Source organism: Thunnus maccoyii, chromosome 14 (assembly GCF_910596095.1).
Source record: "Thunnus maccoyii chromosome 14, fThuMac1.1, whole genome shotgun sequence".
NCBI classification, from domain to species: domain Eukaryota; kingdom Metazoa; phylum Chordata; class Actinopteri; order Scombriformes; family Scombridae; genus Thunnus; species Thunnus maccoyii.
This window is the reverse complement of record NC_056546.1, coordinates 21,475,301-21,492,504: the sequence shown is the minus strand read 5'-3', so window position 1 is coordinate 21,492,504 and position 17,204 is coordinate 21,475,301. Positions and strand designations below refer to the sequence as shown.

At 44.1% G+C, this 17,204-nt stretch overlaps 1 protein-coding gene across 1 annotated transcript; it reads left to right on the top strand.

Moving 5' to 3' along the window:
* The first annotated feature begins 2,222 nt into the window (after positions 1 to 2,222).
* Positions 2,223 to 13,791, top strand: ism1 (isthmin 1). Its single transcript, XM_042433834.1, has 6 exons — positions 2,223 to 3,128; positions 9,077 to 9,301; positions 10,152 to 10,428; positions 12,085 to 12,228; positions 12,365 to 12,454; positions 12,800 to 13,791. The coding sequence occupies exons 1-6, from the start codon at positions 2,997 to 2,999 to the stop codon at positions 13,315 to 13,317; spliced, it is 1,386 nt and encodes a 461-aa protein (XP_042289768.1). The 5' UTR covers positions 2,223 to 2,996; the 3' UTR covers positions 13,318 to 13,791.
* Positions 13,792 to 17,204: the final 3,413 nt, after the last annotated feature.

Genomic DNA, 17,204 nt, shown 5'->3' with positions numbered 1-17,204 from the left:
CTTCAGGTACTCCATAAGACCTGTTGTCATAAAATCATTACAGTCAACACTAAAGACATCAATTTCAGATTTCTGAGTGTGTCTGTTAGGTAAGGTGTCCTGCCAAATTTCCCCGCAGTCACTTCTAACTGCCCTCAGCGTCAGCCGAAGTGGCAAATGGTCTGCGCTGGCATTCAAAACATCTGTGCAGCCAGACTACTGGTGGCAAGGCCCCAGAGACCTGCCTGCACCAGCCTCTTTTGAACTGCAGATCCAAATACACTGCACTTATTGGAATGGCATGTAGCTGCTATTCTGAAGGGGGGATCCTCTGCTACGCCTTTGATGTCCACCACTGTGTCCAAAGCAGGCGAGGCATTCTCGCTGCTCTCTGTTTTCCATTTGGAAAGAGATTTTTCTATTCTGGAAAGGGATTTTTTTTGAAGTGAAGCAGACAAAGGACAGATTTACATGGTTCAGACAGCTAGGCTGTGCCCGGAGTAAGTAAGACTGTAACTGAAGATTGTTGTAAAGCTGCATACTGGGAGGCACTTGTTAACAGAGAGCACAATGAAGTAGGCCAAGGTGGTGTATTTCAGTAGGACAGAGGGGAACTTGAAGTGTGTTTATGTATATATTGTTAGCCTAATTCAGACATATGATCACTTTCATGAGGTATTGGTGAGATAATTTGGAAACAGGGAGATTTATTTATATGAATTACTCCATCTTGTTCAGTCCCATCGTCACTGGATTTTGTGTCATGTGTTCAAAAAGTAAGCTGCCACTTTGATCAAGTTAGTTATATCTTAGCTCAAGTAAGAGCAGGGTCTGTGTTTATCAAATATCTTTGATTTATTCCTGGGAATCATGCTGAAAGGTTGACAGTTATTTATGAAACATCACACATGTGCTCTGCTACTGCAGGTAGCAGATGCCCTCCCTTGAGAGCGAATGACGTAGTCAGAGCGATAAATTGTAATTAATGATGACGTCTTGTTGTTTTTCTTGGTCTGGGTTTCGGTTCAACATATTTACGGAGACTGTGTGGCTGCTACAGTTTATGTGTTGCAGGGAAAATGAAATAAAATACAGACAATAACACAACTTGTATGACAACCTTCTTGTATCATTTTTGTATTTACATTTTTTTAAATGTGAACGTGTCTTGGTTACAAGAATGGTCTGATTTAAGTGATCCTTTGACTGAGCTGTTGGTCAGTTATCATAGTACAGCCGGATTTGTGCGTCACGCGCCATTTGCCCTCAACATCAAGTATTCTGCATGCGCAATAATCAATATGTGGGTCGATTGGAAAATGTCTTAATTTATGATTTTATGCGAGCAGTAAAAACACTGACAGATAATCTATCACATTGACCATAATTTGATCCGGGTCGTCCTCTAACATTATTGTTCCACTGGTGCCCAAACTGAATGTAAATAAGTTGACTTCAAAGATGACAAATGCTATTAGACACAAGGTCTCTGCGGTGCCTTGTGGTTCAGTGAACTGTCACCTATGTTGAAGCAGAAGCATCCCTGCTTGGTGCATAATTTGACACTGCGAACCGTCCTTTGAAGTGGACAATAAAACAAAGTCTCACAAAGGCTAATCACATTACGCACCATTTGTCTTGCTTAAGTGAAGTGTTACAGCACCTTCCGTAGCAGCGTGTTAATCGCAGACTGAGACGAAGCTGCTGCTGTACAGATGACAGCAGGAGAGTTCAGACCTCCTGTAAAGCGCCTCCGGGTGTCTTCCTCTGCGCAAAGGCGCGGCTGTGTGCCCAGTGCGCCTCCGGGGACCACCAAGGTTACTTGAGGCTGTTTCAGGGACTCCTTACTGTGCCAGTATAGTGGAAGTTTCTTAATAATAAAGTATGTGGGGATGACTTAATCAGCATACATTTCCGTTGTTTAATGCCTGCTGAAACGGGATATTTTATGGAATCTGCCTAAATGATCCAAAATATATTTTGTGGTTATTTAAGATATATTTCTGTCATTGTGACTAGTAAGGACTTAAATGTATCTAATCTGCCATGGGAAGTGGAGCATAAATAAACTTTTTCACGTCCTCAAGAGTGTTTGGTGTTACACCCGGCAAGACTCCAGTTTGGGGAGGACCGGTTGAGAGGGACGAAAGAGTTAACCAGGGGGAGGGCGCCCGCACAGGGGCGTATAGTATAAAACCACCTCAAGAGCGCACAACAAGAACAGCGTGTGTGTCTCTGTAAACCGTAGTTTGACATGGTTTGACTTGTTTTCCTCCAGCAGGACTCGTTGGAGACGCACGCCAGCCTGTGGGCTCACTATCCGCACCATAATGGATGAATATTCTTTTTGAAGTACACAGAACTCCACCGAGAAGTCTTAACAAGGAAGATAAATTCTGAACTACCTGTACTTTTTTATCTTAAGGTACTCTCGTCGATTAACGCTCTGGATAGCGCAGAATGTGGACAAAACAAGAGATGCGTAAAGAGGCTGAAGTGGAAGTGAGGAAAACTGAAGTGTGAGGCTGAGAATGTGGCGGGGACACCACGGGGCAACTGGGCTGCAAGTTTCCTGAGCTTGGAGATCTGACTAGAGCGCAACAAGCGCAGAAAGTGTTAAAGCTGCGCGCTGGATCAGTCCTGCAGTATCCAGTATACACTTTGTTAATTGGCTGATCAAAAGCATTAGCTCTTGAAATACTTGGCTTTAAATCAAACTATATGAACAATCAGTAAAAGAGGATCAATCTTAATTTAGGGACAAACCCGCGGCTTCCAAAGAAAACCACTGCATCCAAATTCATCTACAATACTTTTTTTCCCCAAATTATTGGACTGCCCCCCCTCCGATCCCTTTTCCCTTCAATTTTGCAATTCTGATTCCCGAAGTGGCTCCGAAGTGGTGTTGCGGCTCCTCGTCCCCGGCGGATCCGGAGATTGGAGTCTCTGCACCGGGAGGAGGCGGAGTCGGAGCTCCGGCCACACCGCAGGCTCCCAAGAGCGGCCGCGTCAAAAGGATGGTGCGACTGGCGGCGGAACTGCTGCTGCTCCTGGGACTTCTTCTCCTTACCTTGCACATCACGGTGTTGCGGAGCAGTCCGCTGCAGCAGGGAAATGCAACTCTGAGCCTGGACGCAGCACTTAGAGAGGTGAGTTTGGGAATCTAGTAGTGTGGTGCTTTCCTGGGGGGGAGGGGGTTGATGCAAAAACTTATAAAAAAAAAAAAACGGGTGAGGGGTTTCATTTGGTCACAGATGGGTTTGATGAAATGCTCACATGTCCCAGGTAAAATAAAGCCCTCTCTCCCCCGGGGGTTCCCGTGACTCTTTGGGAATTGTTGACATACACACGGATGTGGTCTCCTCAGGGTGTCTCCCGGGAGTGTCAGTCAGCCAGCGGAGGGATGGAAGATGATGCAGGGTCAGAGATCAGCCCCCCACACCAGACACACCGCCCTATTGTCGGGGGTTAAATGCTAGCTGCAGGCACTTCTCTGTCATCATGGACTCATCACTGTCATCCAAGCGTTCGGTTGATGAGGCAGAGGGCTCAGAGCTGAACCCCCTACCCTCAACACCCCCACCACCACCACCTAGCCTGGCATCAAATTGACTTCTAGCTTGCAGCAGATCAAACCTTAAGCCAAACTTGATTGTTTTATTCTGCACTAGCTATACTCACATGTGTGTAAGGCCACATGAGAAGATCAGATAAAGGTTCACTGTTGAAGGAAAAATTTAAAAAACAAAAAAAACTTTCCCTTTCTTTTCTCTTCATAAGGTTTGAAGTTTGGTCTCCGTCTGGTTAAAATACAGTTTCCGATGACACACGAGCAATCCTGACACCTATTTGGGTTGTGGTCTAGTTTAGAACGTGGTGCCTCAACAAAATTTCACAAGGGGGACATTTGTCAACATGACACCACTTAAGACAGGTTTAATAGTTTTACTGCCTATTTTAACATCAGCAAAAAAGCACACAGAATCCAGTAGAGCCCCAAATCCTGACCTGAGGGTTAAGACGGGTCTGGGATCAACAGGCTTTTTTAGAGAGTGTTAAGCATCCTTCAGCTGCCTTTTGATGTATATTTAGCCTGCTACTGAGTTATTTTCTTCATGTTCCAGTGATAAATGGGTATTTATGCCCACTGGAATGGTGTCCCTTCATAAATGCTTTATTAGGGCTTGGGAGAAATGAATGGAAAGAATTTTTACTTTGACTAAAGGTAGGTTAGGTTAATTCCTCTTATATCCACTCTCATTGCCATCACTTTAGACCGACCTGTGTATATGCAACAGCAAGCCTGTGTTCAGTCGGATATTAGAGCATGCAAAGCTGAGGAAATATTCCAAGAATTTATTGAATATTTGACACACAGCCAAATGCTGGACTGGACAGGCAGGACCAGGACCCTCCTGAGGAATCACAGTAAAAAATACTAAACACATGCCACCCATTCCAACCAGCAAAACCTCAACATCCCTTTTGTCATTTGTCCACATTTACATAGAGACTCTGGCCTGTGATGAAAGAGCCCAACATCGCCACTCATACCCCATGTTGAGACAAGCTGAATGGTTTTTTTTTGACTCATGAATGCTCCGACTATGTGCGGATATGCCTCACTGGTCCGCCACTGAAGACGGTGATGTCATCTTTCGGCCGGGCTTGTCACGGCCCAGGGGGTGTATTGTCGCTCTTAGGTGTCATATTTAAAATGGCATTCACAGAAACACAAATGACAGGATGCGGCTCCGTGCACCTGTAGTGGAGAGAGAAAGCTCTTTGGTCCAAGGCACATTATCATCACTGACCCACGAAGGCAGATTCATCCACTGGAGCAGGGTGAAGTTAGTGTGATATCAGATGTAAAAACAGTATTTGTCAGCTAAGAACATACATCGATTCAAAGGCAGATGTGAGAATGTGTGATGAATAATGTGCTGAATAATTAATGTTGGACTTCTACCCTTGAATTTGTTTTTTTTTCTTTTATTTTCAAGAAGTCTTGATCATGTAAATAAACACATTGGTGCACCCAGTATAAGGCGAGTGACAGGGGAAGGATAGTTTTCTCTTCCACCTCCATAAGTGTAGTGCTGAAAAGCATCTGGCACAATGTGCACTGCCTTCATTTCCTGCCAGCCTCCCTGGGGGAAGGACCCCTGAGTTGCTTCCAATTGAAAATGGAGTCATGCCCCTTTAAGCAGCCCTCACAAAGTGAAAAAGGGGGAAGCGGGAAAAGAAGAGGAGACACTGTGAGGAGGGAGAGGGGGTGGCTTGTGTGTGCAAGTGTTCATTCATGGCTTTTGAGAGTAGGGGGTGACATCCTGGGAGGCCCCAGATGAACTGAGGAATGGTGTGTCACTTTTGATCTCCAAATTAAAGCATGTTGCTCGTTGCTAACAGATGAGTGATAGGAGCTGTAAAGCAGCCCATCAAAAGAGGAACACTGCTGACAGCATTTTTAGCAGTTACTCTTGTGCACTGTCACAGTCTGGACTGTATGAAAGAAAAATGAGAAAACAGCATGTTTTTCTCATTAAGTTCCATTGAGAGTCATCCGGAAAAGATTGAGAGGTGTTTATGTCGACATTATCAGGAATTGATGGACTTTACACAACTGCAATTCTTTTCTGATGACTAATGCCCTTATTATTCATTTTTTCCATGATTTTCAGCTCTACTGATCATTTTGCTAAAATACCGATTTAGTCAGAAAAAATCCTGTAATTTTGACATATAAAATTTCATTGGTTTGTCCTTCACACTGCTGAGCCCTCGGATGGAAATACAGATTTAGTGAAAATTACAGTGATTGCAGGAAAAAGCAGCTTAGATTTCCTCCTGTTTTCAGCAGTATTATCTCACAGTTTCCTTATTTACATTACACCTCAAGACTTAATTCCGCTGCATTATATGTAAGACTTGTATTTTACTATGTTGAGAAAATCAGCATTTGTCCTCTTGGCACCAAAGAAAGTGAGACTTGAGTGAGAATAAACTGAATGTCAACACTGTGTACACATTCCAGTGGCATCTATTGTCTTAAGAGGAGTGTTCAAAGGCAAAAAATGAAAATTGAACATGACAGTTAAGTTAAATTAAATTAAAGGGAAAATAATTGTGTAAATGGAGTCAAATTGAAATGGTTCTTTCTTGGTCTTTTTGGATGACAGTAATTTATAGATGGGAGAAAAGGGTTTTTAACTGGAATGTTGCTGGTTTGAAATCAGCCGGGAAATTCTAAGTTAGGATTTACAAAAAAAGAAAGAAAAAAAAAGCAATGTGACATATTATCAAGTGACATCTGATGATTGCAGTTGTTTCTTGGGCATTTTCATGAATATCAGCAGATATTACCTGGACTCATTGTGGCTCATTTCAGAGCTTTTCACAGCTGATAGATAAGAATTTTCTCTTAGCAAAGTGATACTTCATGGTGATAAAACAGACACTGACCTAATATTGTCGAATGAACCAACATTTTGTCAAAATACCACATCAGAAAATATCCTTTAATATCAGGATTGAGCAACATGCTATTAAAAAAAACTAAGTTAAATGTGGTGACAGTGGCTTGCAGGTAACTAGGTAGCTTTCCTATTCATTTTTTTGGATCCTAATTAGTTTGATAGCAAATAGTCTTACCACCTAGCACTCCTCCAATCACAACCAGCAATTCTTCAACATTAGTCGTCGTTAACCTACTGTCTGCAGGATAATCTATATGGACTAAACATAACTCAAATCGTATTAGAGTTAAGCTACCAATATTTGCCCTTAAACAGACAAACTGTATATTTACAAGGAGGCTTAAACTCTAAGGCCTCCCATACTGAGTGAAACATCATCACGAGTGTTGCCATGGGATTAATCAGAGTACTTTGAAGTTTGACTTTAAATAAACCAAATTTGTGTCAGGATTAGATAATCTGCCTGCCATGTGTAATACAGCATAATATGACACAACAGAAGATCCAGATAGGATTATACTGGGTAATGGAGGATTAATATGCCTGCAAACACTGTCACTTGGTTTCATGACCCAACACTTTGTGTATTTTGAAGCAGTTGTGTTGGCGTTTTCTCTCTTTTAATAGACTAAGATAGCAAGCCTCATGGGGAAATGGTAAATTTGATGTTTTTAAACAGTAGGCTGAGCATTAAAAATGTTCGGGGTGAATTTGCTAACAGACTTATAATGGTGAAAGAGTAATTGTCTTTGCTCAGCGGCTGTGAAATGTGTGGTAGTCAGGTTTTTTCTGGCAGTGGATTTAAATGATTGTTTACAGTATCTGTATCATAAAGCAATAATGTCTAAACTCAGGAGCCACTTGTGTGGTCTGCAGTTAAACGCTATCCACCGGGAAGAGATCAACCACAGCTTTTTAGTTTACTTTCTATTTTACATATGTAGTAACAATCGTGACTGAACCTGTAAGTGTTGTGTTGGGGCTGCTCCCTCGGTGGAGCTCAATTACAGCCAGTGAGTGACTTCTGAAGACTGGGAACTTGAAAGGCAGGGTTATCACATGGGCATCTCAAAGCCCAAAGTACTTGTGATAGAACCAAAGAGGATCCTGTGATGTTAACACAAAGGGCAGATAGCCAATGCACAATCTACACTAGTGAATTGACCTTTTTCTGTTCCGAACTCTCAGCCATAATTGTTTGGTCATGGAAAAGAAAAGTGCGGTTTTAATTGGAATCTGTATTCTCAGAATCATCCGTCCTCAAATTTTATGATTTTGAACATAAATTCTCATCAAATCACATCATCTTATCTAAGACCTCTCCCTCTTTATATTTGGTGGTCACAGGCAAAATGCAGAACTATCTACTCTTCCTCCCCTCTAAATTATGGCCAATTGTATAATCATTGTAATTATGGCAGTAGCTCACATTAAGAAATGTGCTGTGAAGGTTTTTGAATTCTTTGATCATATTATCATATTTACTCCATCTGGCCCTGGGACTGAATTAAGAAAAGTAAAGTTAAATGGATTTGAAATTCTATCTGTGCAGCCACTATCTCCTCTGCAGTTGAATTTAAGTTACATGTACATTAGTAATCCTTCCTACCATGCTGTGCAGCTCCATTTACAGCACCTATATTGTGCCAGGGTGCACCTTGGCTGGACACAAACAGCTCCACTGGGGGCTTTTATGCCCACCACAATGTGGCTGAGCTGACACTTTGTCTGCGACTGGCTACCGCAACCGTACAGCACTGCTGCCATATTCTCAGGCCTCAGCCCGGCCACAAAAACACTAGGGAGGAAGAAATGGGACATGAAAAAAGAAAACAAGGAACATGATTGATGGCTTTCTTTGATCTTATTTTCTGCCACCCCAGAATGGATGATTGCCGACTACTTACGGCTGTCTGTCCAATTGAGGAATAATTGTTCCTTCTGTGCATACCTGACAGGGGACATATGCTTCAACTGTCCTTTTGGGGCAAATTTACAACCCCCCTGTCAGAAGACCAAATGTTTTTCTGTCTACAAGGAGGCAGACATAATTATTTTTGCAATGTTTGCTTAGCTTTCTCTGTATAGCCCCACTGCTGGAAAACCATCAGTCTCACATAGTTCTTTTCTCCCAGCCAGCACCAGAACATGCTATATATGTCCACATCATATTACTATGGTAAAGCGGCAGCGTAGTCTGTCAGTTAAAAATGGAAAAATATACAGTCCAACTGTGACACTGCCTCTGAGTACAGACTTTAGATGGATTATATTTTGGTTAAAGCAGACAGACACACAGAACTCTGCTTGTCCCACTGTTTCAATGGCTTTTTCTCTGGACTCCCAGCAGTCAAGAATCCACTGTCTGCAGGATTTATGACAGAGGTCACGGCCACGTGAACCCCTTGTCAACATGAGAGATCAATATAATGTTCCTGAGTGCACAGTCTCTGTAAATGCCAAGTAACTACAGGGCTCTTATTCTTCACATTCACAGTTGTGTGAATTAAGAGGACAAGAAAATAAGTGTTTTACTTATGATTAAAAAACATTTTAATAATCTTATATCATGGTTGCACAAACTAACAATAAATTAATATCATGTTTCTTTCTCTCCACAGCAGAACAATATAAATGCAAAAAGTAGCTCATCAGCCCAACTGGCTCCTGAAGATCGGAGATCTGGTCCTGAACATCGGTTGGCCCACCGTCCTGCCACCCTCCCCTGGGCACAAGGCACGGGCAGCAACGTACACAGGGACGGCCCCGGAGCTTTCCTCCTAGATCTGCACAATTTCCCCGACCTCTCCAAAGCAGATATCAATGGACAGAATCCCAACATACAGGTGATCATGTGTGTCTGTGCACCTGCCAGCATGCTTTCATGCTTTCACCCACTTGTAAGACATGGCTACTCAAGCACACAGCACAGGAAGAGCAAACAGGAAGAGGGAGAATAGTTTGGTGCACATCACTACCCCCTTTTTTCTCCCCCTTTCCTCCTTCCTTCTCCCTCTGTCCCCTTTCACACATCCTGTCTCGTAGTGAAGCTTAAGATAGACGCTGAGGTCTCACGTCCATCATAATGACAGCTGAAAGGCAGACACTAACCGGCAATGCCTCGCTACGAACCCATGTGCAGGAAGACAGACGGCAGCTTATGTAAATGTGTGGCAAGCCATTGCCCATAAGTCCCTCAGCGTGCAGATGGCCGGGTAACCGCTGCCATGTTTAAATCATTCTCCTGTCTAATCCAGCAAGGGGGTCTTTCCATCTCTGAGAGCATCACTGCTAAATCCGAGCACGAACAAAGTGTATTAACATCTCAAGATGTGGGAAGAGAGCGGAGCAACCAATTGAGCAAGGGCGTGAGGCTGTGGGAGAAGAGGAGGAGGAGGAGGAGGAGGAGGGGGGGGGGTGTCTTTGATCCTGGGATTCATCTGGCTTTCATGGTCTGGAGGAGGCTGAGTAGCCCTTTGAACTTTGTGTTTAGGTGGAGAGAGCCCTAGAGGTGGGAGGGTGGCTGTGGGGCAGGGGTGGTGGTCCCCCCTCATCTGGGAAGCACATGTGTTAGGACAGAAAGGGGGAGGGGGGTAATATTGTGTGGAGGGGTATCAGAAAGTGTCACCTCTCTACACCCGATTGACCCATTCTGTCCAAAATAAAAACTATCCTCTCTGCGTTTCTTTAATACAGGTGACCATTGAAGTGGTGGATGGGTTGGAGGGCCATGAGCCAGAAAAAGGACTCCGTAAAGAGAGTAAACCCAACTGGGCTTCTCCTAACTGGAGAAACTGGTGGCCTCACACTTCCTCCTCCTCTTCCTCCTCCACCTCATCTTCCACCACTCATCAGACAGAGGACGATCGCTCCTACGGAAGCAAAAGTGAGGACAGTAACTTCCTCAGGCCGCCGGTAGACTGGGACAGAAGAGGAGGCACCGGAGGAGGAGGCAAAGCTCAAACTGAATATGGTGAGAATGACAAGAGTGTGTGTTTACAGGGAAATGAGCGCACAATGCACACTAGAATATGTAGCAGGATTCATAGTCTCTTATTAGAGCGCTGGTCTTCAGCATTTCCACAGATGGCCATACTCTGATGTGGAATCTGTAATTTGCAGATTTGCTGATTTAAGCTGTCACCATAATAAGTGCAGTCATCCCAGGCGAGCCTTTGGGAGCCCCTGATTGAAGCCTTTAACACTCTTTTATGAGATGGATTCCTCTGTGGTGTGGGGCTAGCTATGTAACACAGTTTAAACGCCTCGCAACATCAAAGTTCAGCAGCAGGAATGGGGCCAGGAGCACTGTTCGGCTGCCACACCATTCTCACAACACTCTCCAAAAGTAACCCCACAGATAAATCTGCCGTGGAAGAATTTACACTCGCTGTCATACAGTATGCGACCGGACCGAGTTGTAGCATGCCCAAACCAACGTGGGTGAACAGGAATGCGTGCGCTGTGGAAAATGTCATTTTATCCACTTGCACTTGCACTACGGCGGTTAGGAACGCGATTTTATAATCTTTTTCTGTCAAACCATAGCCCATGTTTAATGTTTCTGGCTTATCACTGTGGTCAGCTCTCATTCATCCTTTATTTCATACCACACTAATGGACAAGGAAATGTTTTATCTTCATTACTGTCCTGGTTTTAAACCTAAGCATCATAATTGTGGACGGGCAGTGAGCGCCATCCATCACAGACCATTGATAATGCATTCAGTCATCTCCTCTGTGGTCTGAGGGCCGGTTATTATCACGTTTTCTGAATTCAAAATTTGGTCTGAGCTGCCACCAGCTCTTTGGCCTTAATAATCTATGGATGGGGGAGGGAAGCAGCCCTAGATGGCTATCTGGCCTGTATTCATACAAAATGGTCATAATGAGGGGCAGATGGCAGTGGGAGGGGGTGGTGGGGTGTATAGGAAGGTTTGGACCCCCGCCAGAAATACTTCCATCCCAACATGCCCACATTAATTCTCCTCATTGATAGAGTACTGCTTTCAAGATGTGTGTGTGTGTGTGTGTGTGTTTGCGTGCGGTGGGGTGAGGTGCTTGTAGAGCCTAGTGTAACTGTTTCCATGTATACCCATTACAGTGATCTGCTCAATGATAATTGGAGTTAAAGAGGATTTCTTGCCATTTCACTTCCCATTTTCAAACCAATGAATCACAGATAGAACAACTGAACGGTGTCCAGTGCCACCGTGCCAAAGATATTCAGGCAGCGGAGAAAATTTCTATTTGTAAATTGCCTGCCGGATGTCTTGTAGCTTTGTTGGAATTTGCAAAAAAGCTTCTCTGTTACTTTGCATACTGACTGAGCACACACATGCTGTTCCTATTGCCTTGGAGTTATTTGTTCACCAACTCTGTGTTTGCATGTATAGCACAGTGTATGTGAGTGTGTGTGTGTGTGCGTGCAGACAGGCTTGCCTGGTATCTGCTTTGAGGGGCAAAGTCAAAGGGAACTTTGAGCCCCCCACCCCACACACACACACTTCCCCCTTCATGTCCTCCCCCCACTTATTATTAGTGAGGCATGCTAACAGGCCTGAGTAAGTTCAGCATGTGGCCTGCATCAGAGCTGAGGATCTCTCTCTTCTCTTTCTCTCTGATCCAGACTACATGGACGGAGAGGGGGACTGGAGTAACTGGTCAGCGTGCAGTATCACTTGTGGAAATGGAAACCAGAAGAGAACCAGGTCATGTGGTTACGCCTGTACAGCCACTGAGTCCAGGACCTGTGATATGCCCAACTGTCCAGGTGAGGTCTTGATTTTGGATCATAGAGCATAATAATCCAATAGTAAAAACAGTGTTTAAGGATATTAGAAGATGCTTTGTCAGTGTAGAGCTTTCATCTTCTGACCACCCTTCACTGTGCATTCATCTTTTTAAAGGTATTGAAGATGCCTTCAAGACAGCAGCTACTGAAGTGAGCCTGCTCGCTGGAACAGATGAGTTCAATGCCACGGAGCTCTTTGGTGTTGGTAAGATTTTGTCTTCTCTTGTCATAGTCCAGACTATCCCTCATTTAGATGTTCTTACACTATCAAAGGCAGTTCATCCATCTGGCAGCAGCGTTCCTGCACACACTTGGCATTCCTCATGCTCGGGCTGCGCTCCATTACAGCGTGGAGATGGAAATGTGCAGCAGGGCAGGAAGAGCACAGTGCGCCACTGCTCCTTCTTGCTCTCTGTGTGTCTGTCTGTTCTCAATCAACCCGGAGAAAACACACCTTCATGTCATATGTTACACCTTCTCACACTTATGGTTTCGTCTTTGAATATTAGGAGGGAGATGTAGCATTTAAAAGTGTCTTCATGTCTTCCAGACACAGACAGCTGCGAGCGATGGATGAACTGCAAGAGCGACTTCTTGAAGAAATACATGAGCAAGGTGGCGAACGACCTTCCCAGCTGCCCTTGCTCTTATCCGACTGAGGTGGCGTACAGCACGGCTGATGTACACGATGCGCCTACACGCAGAGATTTCCGTTGGAAAGACGCCAGTGGGCCAAAAGAGAAGCTGGAGATCTACAAGCCTACGGCGCGTTACTGCATCCGCTCCATGCTGACGCTGGAGTCCACCACACTGGCTGCACAACACTGCTGCTATGACGACAACATGAAGCTCATCACTCGCGGCAAAGGGGCCGGCACACCCAACCTCATCAGTACAGAGTTCTCAGCTGACCTGCACTATAAGGTGGACATCTTGCCTTGGATCATCTGCAAGGGAGACTGGAGCCGCTACAACCAGGCCAGGCCACCAAACAATGGACAAAAGTGTCCTGACAACCCTCAGGATGAAGACTACTACAAACAGTTTGAAGAAGCAAGGGAATTCTAGCCCACTTTAAAGTGAATGGAAAAAAAAACACTTAGATATTCAGCTTAACCTCAAAAATGGTGCTGAAACCATTTTTTATTCTCTTTTAGGTCAAATAACACATGAACTTTTAGGCTCTGAGGAAGAAGACTTACTGCTCTTTTGAACCAAGAGGATTTAAAATCCAACAGAGTCAGAACCCTTACTTGGACACAAGGAACTTCTCTTGACTCCACCAAAACCAGGCACAAAATGATGCTTTGTTTTTTAAATGTTTTTTATAAAATATGAAAAAAATTAATGAAAATATTTGCCGGTAATTTGTCTCGCCAGTTATAACTCTTTCAGATTTGGTCACTAAAGGGAGAACCTATTCTTAAAAAGGGAAAATTATTATCGTAGGTATGTCCTTTTAGATTGTGTACATGTTTGTCTCCATAGATTGTTCATGTCTGTTGAATCTGAGAGGCCTGTGGTAATAGAATAATGAGATCCTTCAGGAATGTGTTGGGGGTTGGGGGGGGGGGTGGGGGGGGACAGAGGACAGGGTACAAAACTTTGACCATTTTCTCCCATTTTGTCTCCCATTTGCAATATCCAGGTTCTCATGTAAGCTTGTGAGTATGTTTATTTAGCATGCACATTTAATTTTTTTTTTTTTTTTTTACCAATAATTTACAACCATGTCCCCTGTCTCTCTGAGGCGGATCTTCCTTGTAAAAAGCCTGCATTATTTTTGTAAAGTATTTATTAAGTTGTAGCTGTGTCTGAGTTGGGTGCCTATGACTGTGGTTTCTGATTCACATATGGCTGAATGCTAACTTGAGACTCCTCTCTTGCTCAAACTTTGCCATCAAAGTGCGTGTCCCAGTCTCAAGTTAGGATTAAACCATAGTAGAGCGTAAAGAATGTGTGAATACAATTGTACGGAAAGATTTTTGAGATATAAATCTATAAATAAATTTTTAAAAAGCCAATAAATGTGTTGCTAGAAAACAAAAACTTTTGCTCTGATTTGCCAACATCACCTTGCATGTATGATCTCCAGAGGTGGTAAATTAACAATATTGCGAGAGAAATTGGATCAGCTGCTATTAGATTTTTCCTCCTGTCAGAGGAAATTCATCTGCGAGAAAAAAAACAAACTCATTTCATCTTAACAATTAAACTCGTCCAACAGGCTTAAGCCAGTGCACAAGACTTCCATTAGTTCCATCCAGTGTGGCTCTCAGGCCAGGCCTTTTGATGGGATTGTGATATTTCTTCAGAGGGTGAGGAGGGTAAGGTTCCCTTGAATGCGACTCAAATTCTTTGTCTTTGGCATGTATCCTCACATTCCTGAGTAATTTCTCAGTGTACATACACACGCACGCACACACGCACACACACACACACACTCAACGTTGCCTGTCCGTAGCAGGGACCTCTGACCATTCTCTCCTCTGAGTGCTGCAGTCATTGTCACACAGAGAAAGCCATTCATGGTGCCCTCATTCCTCCAGTCTTGTGTACGGCACAGCTGGCCGGGTGCAGGGCTTGTCTTTATAATGCAGCAGGCCTCAGCACGTTCCACACCCCTGAGGCGCTACTTGCAACCGCCTAGTTGCTTCACTTTTCATACAAAATTCCTCCGCACGCGTCCTTCGACCCATTTATCCCAAACACAGCCTTTTATCAACAACCCACCTTTAAATACTCGCTGTAAATGACTCAGATGCATTCTTTTACAATGCAGACAAACTTCTCTCTCTGTATTATCAGACCCGTAGTATTTGAACCTTTCTTTTTTCCGTCTTCTGTCCCCCTCCTCAGTAAAAGCAAGGTTCCAGGCTAAGATTACAGTAACCAGCATGGATGATCATCTTAACAGACCGTCTGCTGCACAGGCCACGAAGATCAAAGCGAGGTGTTGGTCTGTATTTTGAAATATTAGGGCCAAGCTCAAATTGATGACATACCTCCGCCCCCCTCCTCCTCCCCCAGTATCTCTTCTCCAGACAGGCTCCACGCGTCTCGAGAGCAGGCAATTACTCGTACACCCTCCTCACTTTTCATCTTCCATTTCTTCTCCCCCGCCCTGCAAACACTAGCACAACTTGCACTGTGATTCCTGCGCCAAGGTGCAGGTAGGAATAGCCTAGAGGGATTTGACGTCTCATTGTAATTGGTGTCAAAATGTGTGCAAGTGCAGATATAGACCACTGAGTACAGAGAGTACAGAGAGAACTTGTTGCGTTGGCTGTGGGGCGTCAGTGAGGCCTCGCTTTTGTGTTACTATTTCCAGGACTCTGGTATGTTTCAAAGGATGCAAAGCACCATATTAGTGGTATATTGTCAAGGATCCGAAAGGGCTCATTAAGCATTACCAAGATATGATTGTTGGTATTTTGCCTCTATTTTTGTTATGAGAAAGAAATTATGTCCAACGTACTTACACCGTTTTAGACCGAGTTTGACAGGGTTGGCTCTGGGATTTCTCAATAGGTCTCCACTCAAGAGCTAACTGTGGGAATAAGAAAACAAGAAGAGTTAAAAAGAGGAGGAAAGCAGCAGAAAGTTGGATGGGTTAATGTTTAATAAATGAAGAACTCACTGTTTTTGCAGAAATATCTCCCATTACAACAGGTTCATGTGCTTTGTTGTGCATGCAAGCGCTCACTGTAGGGGTTCTTGTACTCTAGGTAAATAACCACAACGTAAAAGATGGGGTTGCACGGTGGCAATCAGGCATCTCTTTGTTTTGTGGTGTGGCGCAGATGTGGCAGAGTCATTTTTAGCCTCTCGCCCTCACTTTCTTTCACTCGCTCCCTCGTGCTGCTACTTTATGGGTGGTGTAGCACAATGCAGGAAGTGTCTGGGCCACAATACCGCAGGGCCCTAACTGCACAGCAAACCTAATTAAAAGGTTTGTCTTTGGTCTTCTAATCTGGAATAGCTGACCTGCACCAGGAGGTTACTTATCTAGCCGCTGTATCCTTCCCTCTCAACCTTCACCCCCTCTGTCCTAGCAGCAAAACAGAGGTGGGGCTGCTGGCACTCTGCCTGCCATAGGCTTGCATCTCTGGCACAGCAAGCCAGGGGAGGAGTGGGTGAGGGTTTGGGGGGGGTGGGGAGGGGGGGGTGAACATGCGCCTGGGTGTACAGCTGAACAAACAGGTCAAGTAGCTGTTGAGCATCTGAGAGGGTGGGGTGCCTTACTTAACCCCTGCTTGCCAGGACATCGCTGAGATGCTGCAGCCGCACCGTCTATGGCAGAACAATGGCAGAGCAAATAACTAAACGTTCTAATTCACTTGGACATATACAGTAGTATCACCGTGCACTGAACATCATCATGGTAGATGGGCTGAGTGGCTTGAGTGTCACCTGACCCTGGCCCATGTCTTCTATACCAGCTCAAACTAAAGCTAATATACTGCAACATGAGCCTGCTCATAAATTCAAACAAACAACGCTGTTGGATAAATGAGGACAACAGAGGAAAAGAAATCTGCTTTGCCCTCTTATAAAAGAGTTATTATATTCAGCCATGCCTTTCATTGGGTTAAACTTATGATTAATGTACCACCACACATTTTATATGCTCATGCTTGCATCACATGCTAGTAGAAGTGAGGGGAAGTAAGTTTCAATCTAATGCAAACTGACTTTTAAGAGGCAGACTTTTAAGAGGCAGACTTTATTTTGAATCCAACGGGTCATTGCATAGAAAAACAATATTAATTTTGAGTCACCACGCACACACACAACATTGGCAGAGTGAATAAAGCACTATGGCATATTTGCGATGCTCAACTGTTTACACTTAACACGCTATGAGAGGATCTTGATGTGAATAAAGGTGAGAGATGTCTGACCCCCCTCACTTCTGGCTTCATCTGATAAAAGCAGGCAGCCTATACACTGTC

Bases quoted from the DNA above. Each gene is read 5' to 3' on its own strand.
- ism1 (XM_042433834.1), top strand. From the start codon at position 2,997: ATGGTGCGACTGGCGGCGGAACTGCTGCTGCTCCTGGGACTTCTTCTC. The intron at 3,129-9,076 runs GTGAGTTTGGGA...TTCTCTCCACAG, and splicing joins TGGACGCAGCACTTAGAGAG to CAGAACAATATAAATGCAAA. The intron at 12,455-12,799 runs GTAAGATTTTGT...CATGTCTTCCAG, and splicing joins CACGGAGCTCTTTGGTGTTG to ACACAGACAGCTGCGAGCGA.